The sequence below is a fragment of the Mchenga conophoros genome, linkage group LG17 (assembly GCF_057382185.1).
Source record: "Mchenga conophoros isolate Kocher_MC1m ecotype Shallow Benthic linkage group LG17, M_conophoros_male_GT1.1, whole genome shotgun sequence".
NCBI lineage: Eukaryota > Metazoa > Chordata > Actinopteri > Cichliformes > Cichlidae > Mchenga > Mchenga conophoros.
Genome location: NC_140542.1, coordinates 38,791,866 through 38,808,963, shown reverse-complemented (window position 1 = coordinate 38,808,963; position 17,098 = coordinate 38,791,866). Strand labels below are relative to the sequence as shown.

The 17,098-nt window shown below is 44.7% G+C and overlaps 1 protein-coding gene across 4 annotated transcripts in view; it reads left to right on the top strand.

Annotated features, from left to right (window-relative positions):
- The window catches only part of pde4ba (phosphodiesterase 4B, cAMP-specific a), a 215,974-nt gene extending 198,876 nt beyond the window's left edge, over positions 1 to 17,098 (top strand). For all 4 annotated transcript variants that reach the window (XM_085252838.1, XM_085252837.1, XM_085252839.1 and 1 more), the window contains 8 exons: positions 8,338 to 8,431; positions 11,270 to 11,553; positions 11,637 to 11,801; positions 12,501 to 12,600; positions 12,698 to 12,852; positions 12,964 to 13,086; positions 13,214 to 13,396; positions 13,487 to 17,098. In XM_085252838.1, the coding sequence (XP_085108964.1) occupies positions 8,338 to 8,431; positions 11,270 to 11,553; positions 11,637 to 11,801; positions 12,501 to 12,600; positions 12,698 to 12,852; positions 12,964 to 13,086; positions 13,214 to 13,396; positions 13,487 to 13,936 (1,554 nt within the window). In that variant the 3' untranslated portion in view covers positions 13,937 to 17,098. The remainder of the gene's footprint in view (positions 1 to 8,337; positions 8,432 to 11,269; positions 11,554 to 11,636; positions 11,802 to 12,500; positions 12,601 to 12,697; positions 12,853 to 12,963; positions 13,087 to 13,213; positions 13,397 to 13,486) is intronic.

The following is a 17,098-nucleotide window of genomic DNA, read 5'->3' as shown; positions in this document are numbered from 1 at the left end:
GATTGAATACAGGAACTTCACCAACTTGAAAGATTCCCAAATATCCCAATAAGGGAAAAACGAAGGAATGGTTTTGCGCTGCTTTTTCCAGAAAACATTACACCTACCCCTCGGTCTGCCAAGATCATCAGACTGTAACACAATGGAAAGCTGACAGCACTTCCACTTGAGCAGATGGATGTAAACTGACAGGTGTGGCCATTTATCGTTGGTCAAACGAAAGAAAAGTAGCTCTCTAAATTGTACTTTCTTATTTTTAATCAGTTCATACTGAACTGTATTTTTTCTTTAAATGTGGAGTCTCCGCTGCGGTCCACAGCGCAGCGTATCAAGTGGCACAATGTGCTTATTATGCATTATGACCCTCTCTCACAGATGTGACTTTGGCAAGTGGGTGAATGTGCCCCGACACGTAACCGTATGTGCACAAGATGCTGATAAGGAGTCGCCCATCGAACATGTGCCGCATGTATACATGCCTGTGTCTACGTGAGTGTGCGTGCAGCTGGGTGTCCGTACCCACAGTAGGCTAATCCCCTCATATCTCGGCAGTCTTGTTTTTACAGTAAACTAAAACATTGCACAACTGCAGACCCTTTGTCAACTTGGCCGTTACACCCAACGCGGCTTTGTTAGCAAGAACATACCGATCGGCTCATATGACCCCCGCAACTTCCTATTGTATTTAGGATGGTGGAAAAACTGTTATCCAAGCTGTGGCAGAGTATGAAACATGAGCACAGGGGAGGTGAAACGCAAGAAGATGCGATCGTACCTCCAAGGTGAAGTGCAGGCAGGGGCTGATGCTGAGCACTTACAGTACGTGACTGTCCCCTCTGTTATGTATGGTTGACATAGACGGGTCAAAGTCTGTTGTGAGTTGGAATATGCTCCTTCCAGCACTGCAGACTCTCTGTTGTGTGAAAATACAGCTTAAGCATCTAATGTCTGCTTGATTATAATCAGTTCTTTTTGTCAATATGGGGCTCAAGATCATTTAACAGAGTTACTCACAGATTTAAAAGAAAACTTAAAAAGAAAATCAGATTTAGTAAACTTGAAAAAAGATGAAACAACTGTTTTTTTTAATCATGCGGATTTCACTGAACTTTGGGAAGTGAAGAGAAGATAAAGATTTTATCCCAATTCTGCATGAGCCAAAATTATAATTGAAATGGAAGTTTATAATTGACTGCACTCATTTGCGAAACGTGATGAATTTGCTACCAAAAAAGAAACAACTGGTTCCTGCTTTGAAAAGGTGAAAAGCTGCTGCTTTTGTCCAGTTCATATACCGTATTTTCCGCACTATAAGGCGCACTTACAATCCTTTAATTTTCACAAAAATCAACAGTGCGCCTTATGTATGAATTCTGGTTGTGCTTACTGACCTCGAACTGATTTTATGTGCTACACGGTGCACAGAAATCTGTCAAAACATGTTTTACTACGACTTTGGTAGCTATGAAGCTGCACCAGATTGTCGGTGCATTACGGCTACCATAGCCAGGAGCCTCGCGGAGGAATCTGGGTCCTAAACTCCATCCGTTCAGGTCCCAAAGTCAAACGAACACTGCGACATCACTGAGAGTTAAAACTGTCTAAATTCTTTCATCTTTAATAAAATGATCAGCGTTGCTGTTTTACCAGGTGTAACAATTAAGTTTAACATCCAGGCATCCATGAAAACAGAATTTATTACATTCAACGGAGTTAGAAGTTCACAGGAAGTTAGCTCGCTAGCTTCCACCTAAACATGATATAGCATGTTCTGACTGAGAGATTTCTGAAAAATTCAAACGTACAGCTCTGTTATCACTTCCAACATAAATGAAGACAGAAAACTAAACAGCAGTGGCGTTTGTAGGGTTACTGAAGCTGGACTAGCTGGTATATAATGATGTGCTACGTGATCGCTAGTGACACAGCTATGTTAGCATAGCATAAACACAGTGAAGCTGGAGGATGAACGCTAACTTTTTTCCACTTGATAAAAGTTAACATGAGGGTCCCCGATGGTTAGGGACAAATGCAATCGCATGGCAGGATGCTGTAAACGGACCAAACTTCAGTCAGGAGAACAACTGAGATAATCCATCCACAATACGAGGTTAGTCATTCATATACTGCAACAACATGGGAATAGAGCAGCTGCAGAGAATTCAGCATCAATGAATCAATGCTACGGAAGAGGAGGAAGCAAGAAGAATGAGCTGAGTAAAGTTTGACTTATCTGACTGTTTTGTTTCACTTAATGCGCCTTATGGTCTGAAAAATACGGTATGTGCATTAATTCATTAAGTGTTTTCTTGGTTATCAAAGAAAGCTCAAGGAAAAATGAATCCCTATCCCTGAGCCTGAGATGATGACATCATCATCCCCCCAATACAAAATCCACAAACACCAAGCAGCAAATTACTGCATCTTAGAATGAATAATGAAACCATGAAGAAATCTGATGGAGACGAGCACGTGTAAAGGGCTTTTTAAAGAGCCGGTCACCCGAGTAGATTTAACAGTGACAGCAAAGCTTCGGAGATGTGACTGCCAGCTGCAAGAGCGCTGAGCAGCAAGCAAGAGGAGCAGGGGGGGGAAAAGGCTAGAGGCGGGACTACCCCAAGAGGGAGTGTGTATGTAGCAGAGGTCTAACACAGTCATTGCTCCACAGACACAGGGTGTGAGGTAGAGCCTGATCAGACCTCGCAGTCCCGAGTGAGTCACTAGAGCTGTGGCGTTTCCCAGCGTCAGAGAGCAGAGGCTTGGTCCTTTTACTCATGCTGTAGTCAGACTGAGACTGAGACACTTTAACGGACGGCAGCCCCACTCTACCCTGCACTTTACACACAGCAACATGGGCGCCTGTTGCTTTGACAAGAAAGAGAGGAAATTAGGGAAGCTGAACGGTTGGAGGAAGGTGAGTTTTGTTATTTTTATAATTTTATGCTGGTAGACACAGTTTGTAATCATTCGCCATTCGGTGAGATTTCCTGCCTTGCTTGGACTTAAAAGAACAGATGTTTTGTGGCTTGCTCAAGCTTTTTCTTGCACTGAATGCTATTGGATATATATATATATTTTAATATATTACATACACATTGCTTTTTCATACACATTGTGTACTTATATGCCCTTTGATCCTGGTGGAGTTTGGAGCGAATTTTAGCAGCATTTTATTTCAAGTCTGCACATGATTTCACTTTGGAAGCATGTTGGGAGTATTTATTGCCCCTTCAATTTACTGAAAAGTTTGTCCTTTGAATATTAATTTTCAACTCATGGTGGTCAAACCTGCCTTCTGCATTTGCCTCGGGGGTCTTTTATGCTTCCTTTGCTGCGTATTCCCAAATTGTTTCTGTCTGTGGAACTAGATAACCTTTACTCCCAGAGAATCAAACTCATGAGAGATTTATGGTGCTTCCAGATAATTAAGCGCAGATGTCGTTTTGTTCTTCCTGGCCAAATGCCAAAGCGATTTCTTTAGTTTGTAAGTGACCTATAAGTGACAATAACCAGTATTCACTGTAACTGCATAGTTACTGCTTATAAAAAGTTCAGCTTTGTCTGCTTTTAATGTCTCCAACTGCCTAAAATGAGGGAAGGAGCCACAGATTTAAATCACAGGAGGTCCAGCGGATGGAAAGGAGTGTATCTTAGCTGGGTACCAAAGACTTTTTTTTGACATAGGCCAAAACACTCAGGTTGTCTGACGAGATAAGTAGTGGTGAAGTGCTCGTAGCTTGGGTGCACAGTGTCGAGAACACATTTCTGCAATTCTTTATTTTGCCAGAAGTTAGGAGGAGAATTTAGAACAGACGATTTGAGCATTTCCTGGTTTTTTTTTGCAGCGTGGTCTTTAACAGAGGGTTGCTTTCTGCTTTCGAAGCAGCCCCGACTCGAGCTGAGCATTGCAGCCTCGAGCCTAAAAATAGTGAAGCAAACTACATCTGAGGCTGTGATCACCAGGAGCGATTAGAATCAATCAGTCGGCTTAAAAGCGATTCTCCTTCCCATCCTTTTTTGCTCTCGAAACCTTCATTTTTTCCCCCCTCTATATTTTACTGTACGGGACCACAGATGCATGAATACACTCCATCTCTCACACACACACGCGCACACACAAGCATAAGCGAGTGAGTCAGAGGAAGTGAGAGGTAGTCAGGCCGTCTCTCAGAATTGTCTGTATCTCTAACCAACATACGCACAGTTCATACGTAGGTAAGTTTCCTGATCTTCTCCGAGTTATGTCACTACCCCTCCGCGCCGCTGTGCCGATTTTACAATCTGGCGTCACACGTTTGCTAAACCGAGGAGGTGATTAACCGCAAACGCTGCACGTTTGCTGGTAAAGGAGATGGTTGCACGAGTTATAATCAGCAACGCTGCATGCATGCTGTGAATATGAGACTGTGTTTAGAAGCATAAAAATCACGATAATAAATAAAACTTGCAGCTCCTTGCAAATCCTGAGTGACTTAAATCAAGAAATTGATTACTTTTAAAGTGTGTTTCGCACCTTCACAGAGGTGCAAAGATATTTACAGATTTAGCCATAAGTTGTAAATACCAGTACAGACTGGGAGCCCAGTACTAAGTCAAGACTGACCAGAATGGGTGTAGTGCACCCACTAGTGGCTCAGAGACACAACTTCAGTCTGAACCACTTCAGGCGCAAATGGGTAACGAGACAAACTGGAAAATTTCAGCTGATTTCAGCAACACCAGAGAGTTCCAGTTCAGTCATCCTCTAAGCTGTGGTGCAAAAAGATCAGAACGATGAGGAGAAACAGTCAGAGAGTAACAGACACGATACCCTGAGGCTGCAGCGCCAGCTCAGATAATGGAAGCACGCTGATGTTGCGTAAGATCAGTCTCGTGTCAGAGGGAGACTCCGTGTCTGCCTTCCGGTCCACCTGTCCGCCTCGCCGCCCTGCACGGCGAGCTGTCCGATGGGATCACGTCTGAACGGAGGGGGCTCTGCACGAATGCCCCTCCCTCCACCTCTCATTGATGTACCACGGGCTCCATTCACCTTCCTTCCCTCTGTCAGAGCACCTCTCTGCTGAATCAACCCACCCACCGAAAGCAGGGAGAGAAGGGGAGGAGTAAGAGGTTAGAAGACAGAGATATGGAGCTTAAAGCGAGAGGAAGACGAGATAAAAGCAAAAATAATGGAAAATTTGTTGAAAAAACTGATTTAGATTATAATAAATGAAAGGAGCTAACTGGTGAAACAAATATGATAAAGATTCCAGTGACGGAGAGATGTATCCACACATCTTTGGATGGGTTAATCTCCCTCCAGTGTCATGATGTCAGTGGGAGATAAGGAGGCTTCCCTCATGAAAGAGCCAACTCCAAACACACACTGGCAGCGACACATTGAAACACACACACTTATAAAACATGTCAGCACTGACTGGGTTTAAATGCAGGTGACGGCGCTCGCAGGCTGCTGCGGAGCGTGTGCGCACTTTTCTCGCAGCTTCTGGGGGAAGCACGGCACTTCGACACTGCATCCTGTTATTTCTGGTTTCTTTATATATTATGCAGTGAGCTATTATATAAAGAGCTGCCTCCTCCTTTTCTGTGTTTTTTCTTCTCCTTGCATCCCACCTCCTCGCTTCTGGTTCTTTCCCTCATTGGCAGGATAATCTGGAAGGAATTCTCTCGGGAAAGCTTTCATCTCCCCCTCATCTTCCCGCACACACACATTAGGGCCGAGAGATTCTCTGGGAACCTCTGTTTACAGTTTCCTGTGGATATGTTCTGAAGCGTGAGGGAGGCGTCGCAGCTGTCCTCAAGGTTTTCACACATAAGAGCCCAGTCGTGATTGACACGTCTGGTGCTGCTGGTGTTACGCTCCGGTCAGGTGGGCCTGGCCTTGTACACCGCAGCCAGTATCAACACCTGCTCTGAGGACAGCCCATCGATTCTGCCAGCGAAGCAGACAGACAGAGATTGATGACTGTGTTGGCTAGTGGAAGCCGAGAGAGAAATTGACATGTAAGCGGTGGAGAGTGAGGGATAGATGAAGCAGAGCGAGGGAATGGTGGTGGAGGCGAGGAGGAGGAGGCGATTTTCAGCCTGTGCATCAGTGGATGCGAGCAGGGGCGATGTGTGTGGTGAGTCCTCGTGACAGCTCAGCAGCTACAGCACATGTCTGCCTGGGAAGCAATAGGGGAAGCCTCTCTCCTTCGCCTCCCCTCTCCTCATTTAGAAAAAAAAAACAGCCTGACACTGGCTACCTAGTGCTGTTGCCATGGCGTCGGGGTGTTCTGGTAATTGGCGCACACGCAGTTACAGGCAGCGAGAGAAACCGTGGGCTTCGTGTCACCTAACTTGGGGAAGGAAGGACACAATTATCTTCCTTCTTCTCTAACCGTCTCGCCTCCTGTGTCTTGGCTGTTAAAAATAGCCGTCCACAAACACCCTGTCAGCATCTAATATTATTATGGGGTGCGGATAATGAACAGGCTTATGAGTTCTCCACAATGGCTGCCGTGGCTGCACGTCAGGAGACAACAGAAGACACAAAAGAGGGGGCGGGAGGGGATAATAGAGATAATGGCGATTAGAAATACCATCGCTGTACGTTCATATTCTTCAAAACGTGCTGCAGCATCCCTCTCGCTCTTCCCATTGTTTCACTCGTAGATGGGAGGCGCAGTTTCACAGCTTCATGACATTACAGGGCCTGGGAATGAAGGAGGATGGACATTACTTGCAGTGGTTTTGTAGTTGAGAGAAAAAAGAGAGCGAAAGAGTTCATATTAAATGGATATTAAATATCAATCACTCACACACCCCTTTATAACTTTACATATACACCAATGCCAAGCTGTAGTTTGGGCTCCCCCCTTTCCCCCCCACTTTCTGTCAAATCATGTGTTCTGACTGGAGTGTGTTGCTGGGGCTGGCAGACTACAGCGAGGGCGAGAGGAGGGAGGGAGGGAGGGAGTGCTACAGCAGCGAGAGCAGCAAAGCGAGACAAATTCAGTAGAGGAACCCCCCCTCTAGTCAGATGAACATCACTGCCTCACTCCCGCCTCCTCCTCCTCCCCTCTCCATCGCCGTTTTTCCCCTCCTCCCTTCCTCGCTTCTTCTCCATTATTCATCAGTGCGCAGACAGTCCCCAGCTCACGGCTCCAGCTGCTGCTCCAGCCGATCCATCGAGCCCGCTGGGTCTCCTCGCTTACAGCTCCTTCTTTCACGCACATCCGTCCATCCTCCCAGATTTCCATTCCCAAGCATGGAAACTCAGAGCTGGCCCTTTTCTGCTGCTGAGAGAGAGAGTGAGCCACCATCGAGCTGCTCTCTTAGCTGCTGAGAAGAAGAGAAACCCGAGAGGAGAGAAGAGAGGATTTTTTTTTCCCCCCCTGTTTTTGGGTGCTGGAGGAATCCTGATCATCTGCCTCTAATTTGCCCCCATCCTCCCTTTTTGGATTACAGTTCTGGCTTTGTGTAGGAACGAGAAAACGGGGTCCAAAATGCCTGAAGCCAATTACCTGCTGTCGGTGTCTTGGGGTTACATTAAGGTGTGTGGCGCTTATCTACGTAGCTTGTGGGGATACCGCGTTGGCCTCATTATAGCTCTCTGTGCTGTTCTGTCATTAGAAGCTAAAGATCGGTTTGGAACCGATCGGCTGCTTTTGTGGGCACGACGCGTGCACCCAAAGATATTTCCATCATTATTAGAGGGTTGTTGTCGATGGTGGTGGGGGATCCGACGGCTCGGGCTCCATCTTGAGCCCTCTGCAGAGCTGTGTGTCTGTGTGTGCACGCGCATGCAACAGCCTGTCATAAACAGCTGCTGCTGCAGTGTCTGGGTCTCTGTGTACTCTGTGCCTGTTTATCACAAGTGTTTTTTTAAATGTTTGAACCACCGTAGAACTGTTCGCAATGTGCAAATTACATGAAATTACGTGAAATGTTGGCAACAAGAGGAACGTCTCGAGCTGCGTGCAGATTTTCCTCTTGCATCATTGAAATTTTTGCACACTGATGCAGGGAAAATGGCTAAATGCCCCAAATATGCGACCCAGCGTAATAAAACTGTGAAGTGTTTGCTGCGGGTAATTTGAGGCTTATTAAAAAGTGGCAGCCTACTCACTGTTAACGCTAATAATTATCTGCATCTTAATTCATTTCAGGGAAAACTGTGGAAAAGCACAAATATCAAGTGACATTCTTGACCTGGCAGAATAAAACTGGGCACTTGTAAATTTTCCATGTAACCGTATATATCCTAATGTTTCCCAGATTTCCTCTCCAGTGGAAACTGACGACATTTCTCTCTCTCTCTCTCTTCCCCCTCCTCCTCCTCTTTCTCTCTTGCAGTTCAAGAGAATGTTGAATCGGGAGTTGACGCACCTATCCGAGATGAGTCGGTCTGGGAACCAGGTTTCCGAATTCATCTCCAACACCTTCCTAGGTAAATGGAAGTCTTGTGTACACAAACTCAAAATCACGACCATGTTCATAAGTTAAACAAAAACAGCTACTGGATGTTTATGATCCATCTGAAGCCTCCACAAATCACGTTTATGACTTGTGTGTTTGGTCAGATATGCAACATTACAGCTCACAGAGCTCAATTTCTTTTCTTTCTTTGTGGAGGTTCGGTCTTTTGCATGATGTCGAGCTGTGCAAGTTGCTCTGGCTGGTTTCCTGTGGGGGCGTACCATAAAAAAACTGCGCCATTAAGCTTTGTGTCGACGTTTATGACATCTGACCGTTGAAACAGAACTGAAAAAAGTATTAATATTTAATTTCTCAAAATATTACGAGAATAAAAAAGGGTATCGACTGTAAAGAAGGCTTCGGAGTCTGAACTGGAACTGGATGCTGTCGGCGTGGGCTGCACGTCTGAGAATAGATGCGGACATCTAATTATGAATATTCAGCTTTAAAACCTTTCTGGTTTTGTTCTTGGCACCAAAGCACAAAAAGAAACCGTAATGCAACAAACGGCTCTAGAAACATCAATCAACAACCGATGAAACAAAACAGATTCAAAGTTGATTTTCAGGAAACCTGATAAGTCTACGGAAGAGTGCTCGATGCAGGATGCACAAAGCCAGAGAAATAAAGTAGAAGTAAATGATCTCATCCCAGATATACAGAGGGAGAAAGAAAAAGGCTGATATATTTCAGAGATAATGCTCATAAAGGTAGCCGAGATTATTCAGACACTCTGTTTCCGATCGTTTGCCGTCCCCCGCTGGTATAGCGCTGTCAGTGGATCCCTCGCCCCCGTTTAGAGCGAGACGGGCTTTGAGAAGAAGCAAACGAGCGAGGGAGGGAGAGACCTCACTGCACTGAAGGGAAAAAAATGGAGGTATAGAGGAACCCCCTTTGCTGGCAGGGAGATGAGCTCGGCAGATTGGGTGACTCATCCCCATCTTAATGCATCTTTGTCAGCAGGGACACCTTGTTGTCCCTCTCTCTCTCTGCCGATCCGAGAATCCACTCACCAACGACTTCGATAAGGAAATGAGGATTACCCTGCTGAAGGGGGCTGAAGAAGCAAAGGAGGAAAGAGAAAATATTAATCAGAAGAAAAGGAGTCAGCACAGCAGACCTGGCACGGTCCATAGCTCACCAAAAGGACTGTTTTAATCCTTCCATCCACTAAGATTAACATCGCATCAGTAATGCACTTATTTCTGCTTTATCCTATTTTTGTTACTAAAAAAAAAGAGCATCATTCAGTCTCAGGGAAATTAAATTTTGATGCCATAGGCCTGGTAGATCCATCACAAGTCCCATCGTTTTGTGACAGACGACCTCATGCTTGGTAAAACGGTGCTCGTGGAGCACGATTCATCCCCCAGATAAATAAACATCTCAGACTTTTAGCGGGGACTATTTTAATCAAGGATTTCCAATTACGATTGCTTTCGACACAGCAGCTCACGTGTGCCTTTAATTTATTTTTTGGGACCTTTTCCCAGCTGTCCTTGCATCATAAATCTGTCATAACTCCCTTTGGATCAGCCAGCACACCCAACTTTGGGAAAATAGTCGTCTCCCAGGCTCCTCTTCCATCTTCCCCACCGAATCTCTCAGGGAAGAGCTTGTGGAGGAGGGTGAAACGAGTTTGGCTGAAATCTAAGTGAACGTGGGAGGTGACAGAGGATTGGAAAGTGAGAGCGGAAGAAAAACAAGAGACAAAATAGCCGATTGGGATATTTATTTCATCTGCTGATTTGTTTGCATGTTTCGTACCAGCTAAGTTGAGAGAAAAGAGTGAGCTCAGTTTATCCATATTTCAGCTAACAGACACACATATATGTTATATACAGGCAACACGCAAACACTGCACAGCAGTGGTGACAATGACTTGTAATAAATTAGAGAGCAATACATTGCTCCTCCTTTTGTTTCCACGCAGCACATGTCTGAGTGTGCTTAATTGCCCGTTCTCAATTACCAGGCGAGAACTGAAGAGCGATCGAGGCGCGGGGAGAAGAAGGCAGAGAAATGTGAGGGAGAGCATGAGAGTGAAAGTGATTATTTGAATTACGCCTGGTAATTGAATAACCCTCCGCAGGGGAAGGCTGATAGGCCAGCAATGAGCCGAGTCGAGGCTTGATAGACGAGCGCGCGGCGCGCACGCGTGCAGAATAGCCGGTCCCTGCAGGGTCTTATTCGGTTCCTCTGCGACTGCAGTAAACACGGCGGTGTAAGCTCATTACAGGAAAAAATCACTTCTATCATGTTTATTTTTAGCACAGAGACTGGCGTGATGTCAGTGTTTATTTTAATTTTTTTGCCTTCCGATTCGTTTTATTTAGCCGCACAGGCTCGCTGATGTCATCAACTATTGAATCTGATAGAGCTGCAAAAAAACTCCAACAGTTTTGCCCGTGGCGAAGCCTCAGCTTTGAGTGTGTCAACGGGCTGACCTCCGAGAGTCACAGAGCGGGAGATGAGATGTGAGCCACCTGCTGTGAGGCTGGGATGGGGGGGCGGAGGCGCTGCAAGGGGGGTTGAGGGATGTGGATGAATGAGCAGTGGGAGCTCTGAGAGACAGACATGGATGACAGCGAGCATAAATAAGCAAACGACTGGAGGGACAGATGAATGAATGAGTGAGCGAATCAATAAACCCCCCGAGGAATTAACCTGCCACAGGTGCGTCTATATAGCACACCTGGGTTCTCACATCCCAACCATCATACAAGACATCTTCACTGAACTGCTGAATAAGCCTCTTACCTTCTACTTGACCAAAATCCATCTTTTTTTTTAATCCCCACTCACGTAGACAAACAAAATGAGGTGGAGATCCCATCGCCAACATCCAAGACACGGGAGAAGAAGAAGCAGCAGAAGCAGCAGCTGATGACACAGATTAGCGGGGTCAAGAAGGTCTCCCACGGGCCCTCGCTCTCGAGCAGCAGCATCGCACGCTTCGGGGTCAAGACTGATAAGGAGGAGCTGCTGTCCAAGGAGCTGGAGGACCTCAACAAATGGGGCCTGAACATCTTCTCGGTTTCAGAGTTCTCCAACAACCGACCTCTCACCTGCATCATGTACGCCATCTTCCAGGTAAGGACTCCTCTACTACTTCCTACTACTTAAACGTTACCTGGGTTTCCTTCCTCATGTTTATCCCTGTATCCTTCTCCTAGGAGCGAGACCTTCTAAAGACATTTAAGATCCCGGCAGATACATTTGTGGCCTACATGATGACATTAGAAGATCACTACCATTCAGATGTGGCCTACCACAACAGCCTGCACGCTGCTGACGTAGCACAGTCCACACACATCCTCCTCTCAACTCCAGCCCTGGATGTAAGTCTTTCTGAAAGCGATGTCTTAAAGTCCGACTTGAACTCGAGGTTTGGTAATGCCAATCATTAGCTGGCCTTACAGTAGCTCTCCACTTTGGTTGAGTTCGTCCGTTTTTGAATCAGGAGCCAGAATCTGCTGAAATAAGGGAAAACTAAATTAGGAGGGTGAGCTCTTACATCACCTCGTGTGTCACTTTCCTGGATGGCTAAAGAGCTCCACGTCCTTCCGATGAATCATCTATATTTTCCCTTCTCCTCTTCTGAGAGAATCCCCCCTCTCACACGCCTTATTTGTTCAGATTTTCCGGTGAACACTTTCTAAAAGCTCTATTCAAGCTCGAGTAGCTGGTGAGATGCAGCCATGTCAACATGACCCAATCTGAAGATCCTGATTTACACTTCTAGGCTCTCCCCATCTGTCGTCATAGCAGCCAGCTGGCGGCGTATTATACTGTCACAATGTATCTTCACAAAAAAGGCAGACAGCCTATTAGCTAGCTTGTTGAGGAAATACTAATTCTCCGTCCTCGTGTGACCTTGGCAGTGTGCCGTTTTTCTTTGAAGGCAGAGTGTGACAGAAACAACTGGATTTCTCCCACATTGCCACTCAGCTGTCAGTGTCAAAGATTATCTGCTCTTTGCTTTCAGCTTCAATCTCAGGACATTGTTTAACACTGTTCCTTTCTGATTACTTTTACAGGCGGTCTTCACAGATCTCGAGATCCTGGCAGCCATCTTTGCTGCAGCTATCCATGACGTTGATCATCCCGGAGTATCCAACCAGTTTTTAATCAATACCAGTAAGTCTGAAACGCTTAAACAAAAAGTGTCCACTCATATGAGACGAAACAAAGCCATCGGAGCATGTTTAACCATCGGTTTTTAACCACTACGCAGACTCTGAGCTGGCTCTAATGTACAACGACGAGTCTGTGCTGGAGAACCATCATCTGGCTGTGGGATTCAAGCTGCTACAGGAAGACAACTGTGATATCTTCCAGAACCTCACAAAGAAGCAGCGTCAGTCCCTGCGCAAGATGGTTATCGACATGGTAGGAATTCCAGATTCTTGTTTCTTTACAATTATTTCATAGTAAAACTAAAAAAAACAGAAACTTTCCAAAGCCAGATGCTGATCAAGTGTTTTTTCTTCTTTTGTTCAGGTTTTGGCCACTGACATGTCCAAACACATGAGTCTGCTGGCCGATCTGAAGACTATGGTAGAAACGAAAAAGGTGACGAGCTCCGGAGTGCTGCTGCTAGACAATTACACCGACAGGATACAGGTATGTGTGACGTCTGCCTGAGCAGTAATAATGGCACAAGTTTGTGCACGAGGGGCTCAGTCACGTCATCCATCTCTTTTTTGTAGTCTGTGTAGTGACACAGTCTTCAACTCTGTATGACTTCCAGGTGCTGCGTAACATGGTGCACTGTGCCGACTTGAGTAACCCCACTAAGTCCCTGGAGTTGTATCGTCAGTGGACTGATCGGATAATGGAGGAGTTCTTTCACCAAGGAGACAGAGAGAGGGAGCGGGGCATGGAGATCAGTCCGATGTGCGATAAACACACAGCCTCAGTGGAAAAGAGCCAGGTATGCAGAAACTGTATTAGCTATGATGGAGAGAATTCCCAGGAAAGCTTTAAAAGACACTGACTCCTAACACTCGTTTGTTTCTTTCAGGTGGGCTTCATAGACTACATCGTACACCCTCTGTGGGAGACCTGGGCCGACCTGGTCCACCCCGATGCTCAGGACATTCTGGACACGCTGGAGGACAACAGGAACTGGTACCAGAGCATGATTCCCCAAAGTCCCTCTCCGCCCTTCTACGACCAGAGCACACACGGACACAGCGGAGGCACCGGAGGGCCGGGGGGCGGGGAGAAATTTCAATTTGAGCTGACCTTAGAGGAGGAGGACTTGGACGGAATGGAAAAAGACGGCGACGCGGAGGAAGACGAAGAGGAGGAAGAGCTGGATGAGGAGGAGGAGGAGGAGGACAGTCTAGGAGATTCGCGTTCTCCTCCGCTGGACTATTTGGACGGTCAGGAGAATGACGAGGAAGGCATGATCGAGCCCACGACAGCTATAGAGATCGTGACGCACGAGGCTTCGCCCACAGACACATAGGGCTTCCAGCATCAGGTTCACTCGGTGATTTGAAAGGCGGGTGTTTTTTTTGGAAAAAGAGGGGAAATCCTCTTGCTGTCCTTTTTAAAAAGCCCACAGAGGCAAGGGCTTAGTTTTGCCCCGCGCAGTGGCATGTTGCACTTGGGTGTTTGAAGCCAGGCACGGACGGACGGTTTCAGCGAAGCGGCTTCAGAGTTCTCAGGAAATAATTCACGCGAACAATTGAGTCTTGATGGGAAAGCAAGACTGATGGTGGAACTTGAAGGATTTCAGCCAGTTTGGAAAATGGTTACTTTTCTTTTCTGGACTGGCATTAAATGGACATTGACACTACTGAGAGAAGTTTTGTACCTTGAGACTTTTTTACCGATACACGATATGATCTAGAAGTAGCATAGAGTGAGATCTACTGATGGAGACACATTTGTATAGCAAGAGGAAGTGTTTACTTTTTTCCTGTACCATTTGTCAAAGGACTTGTGTGCCTTTTTTACTATTGTCTTTATAATAGTTTTTTATTTATTGAACACTCTAGTATGTCTGTGAAATGTTTTTTTGTTTGTTTGTTTTGTTTTTCTTAACTGAATAGAGCAAATTTTTTTTTGTATATTGAAAAAAGTCTTCCATGTATTGGGCAATAGAGATATCCAAACAAATGTCGACAAACAACTTTTGGACAAATTCATCTAAACGAGAAAACATTTCAGCACAAGTTCCTTCTTTACACGTGGAATTCAAATCCATGGTTCACGCCGCACGTTTAGCTTCTTGCTTTCTGTATCACATGTCAGTCAATGAATGTCACAGTTGCACACAAATACAACACCTCTCGTTCTTGTTAAACAGCTTTTCTTTTAGTTTTTAATGGCCTGCAGACCATTGCACTTCCTGCTGTTTCAAACCAACACTCGACTTTTCATGCAAAATGCTAAATTCCTACATGATTCCTGCTGATCTTTCAGTGTAAACTGTTTGAGCTAGACACTTTTGTCTGTTCATTTTTGCAGTTATGTTGCTGTGAAACAGGCGTTACCCACGTTCAAGCCCTCATTGCCAGATAAAATGCGCAGAAACCCGAGCAAACAGGCCCTTACGTCAAGCTGCTAAGATCTGCGATGAAAAGAAATCTGCTCAGGATAAAATGCGCAACAGCGATGAGTCTATTTTTAGCCCACAGGTATGCTACAGTGGTAATAATCCTGTTAGTTGAAACCCCCCCCACCCCGGCCTCTTTGCAATCAGGCCCAGACCAGATGATTAAAGGCGCTCTTGCAGCTGCCTGTCTGAAAGGCACTCTTCGACCCTCATCAGCGTCAGTATTCACATGGTTTACAAACCCCTCTAGGCTCCGCGGACACGACCTCAAAACAATCAGGCCAGCTATTTCTTCCTCACGCTAAAAAATCCCTGATGTTCTGCTCCTGCTCATTGACGTCAGTTGAATATTGTCCCTCCCTCTCTGCTGTATCAGGTTTCCAGGACAGTCAGGTTATGAGGATTTGGCACAGCTGGAACTGCTGGATTCAGCATGTAAGGCTATGCCTGTTTCCACAGAAAAAAGAAATTAAAAAAAAATAATAATAGGAATAATTAGGCGCTCTAGTTTAAAACAACCCCCAAAAATGTCTGAGGGTTTGAAATGGTTTGCAGGCCATTAGACTTTGGCTCTCGTGGCTTCTGTAATCACGTCTTTTTCTCTTTTTTTTAATTAGTTTACTGATACTCAAAGGTACTTCAGCTGATTTCACATAAGCATGCTTAGTTTTGTGTATGGAGTATGTGAGTAAGTTTCATATGTATGCACAAGCGTTGATGTATGTATGTGTCTGGATGAGGTCTTAGCCTCATAAGGCCTTACCCCCATCACTCCAAACCTTTGTCTCTACTGTTTGTCGCTAGAAGCTCAAGTTGGTCCTTTTGCTGTTTATAACAGTGTATTTATTCTATACTTTAAGCCTGTAAATAAGAAATACTGGTTCAGTGTAAAATCTATTTTAATTTATATGCACTTGCATTACCTGGAAGTGGTGGTGTCTAATGTGTAGAAGACTCTTAATTAGAGCCTTTTTATATATGTATCATATATTGTTTTTATATATATAAATATATATAAATATATCTAAGTATATATTCGCACAATGTTTTGAGTGCCCAACAGAGCAGCAGCTAAAGAGACATATTGTTGTTGTTAGATGGAAACCTTGTATCTACGAAACAGCTTCTTTTTTTAATTTTCACATACAAGTTTAGATACATTTAAATATCATGTCACAGACAAGAACATGGAAATTATTAATATTATGCATGAATATTAAACCAAAAATGTTGTCACTTTGTTTTTCTGTCTTGAATTTCATCTAAATCTGTTTTCCAAATATCAGAGTTCTGCTGAAATAGTCTGAATCCAAGAAAATACAACACATTAAACACATTTTTGACCAACCGCATTTCACTACAAGGTTTTCATCTGACATCAGCAATTTGGTAACCCAGAGGCAACATAGAGGACACGTTAAACTGCGTAGGCTTGGATGTAGGAGTTAGGAACATCTTAGCTTAGTCGGTGCTCGGTTTTAAAGTATGCTAATAGCTTAGCATATTAGCTTAGCTCCCCTCAGTGGCTCGTTACAACCTAAGCTTCTCCATCTGGCGTTTGAATGAAGATTGCTGATATACGAGGCCAGATACAGGTTCGACTGACAAACACAAAGCGATTGTCTCCTTTTACACTTAATGCACTTCATGTAAAAGTAGATCTCATGGGGACGGTATTGTTAGCATGCTACAACACGCCCCGCACTAACATGAAACATTCTGGATTACCAACAAAAATGATCTTATGTAACTGATTGTGCTAAAGTGTTTCTGACCAAACTTGTTAGCAGTTTTGAAATTCAAATTGTCAGTATCAACATTAACTATGTTCAAGCTTCTTCTTTTTTTGGTCCTAGTTGTGTCCAAATGGTTAGCCAGATTTAGCACTATCTGCATGAGAGATGGGTTTGTTTCTTTTATTGTCAATAATATGTTCAAGTCTGCCAGTTGTTGCAGGTGGGTTATTAAATGTTTCACACAATGTATGGTATTATATTGTATATTGTGTTCAAAAATAAATCTGAAATACTTTTTCTATGAAGTGATTAAAAGCAAAGCATGAATATA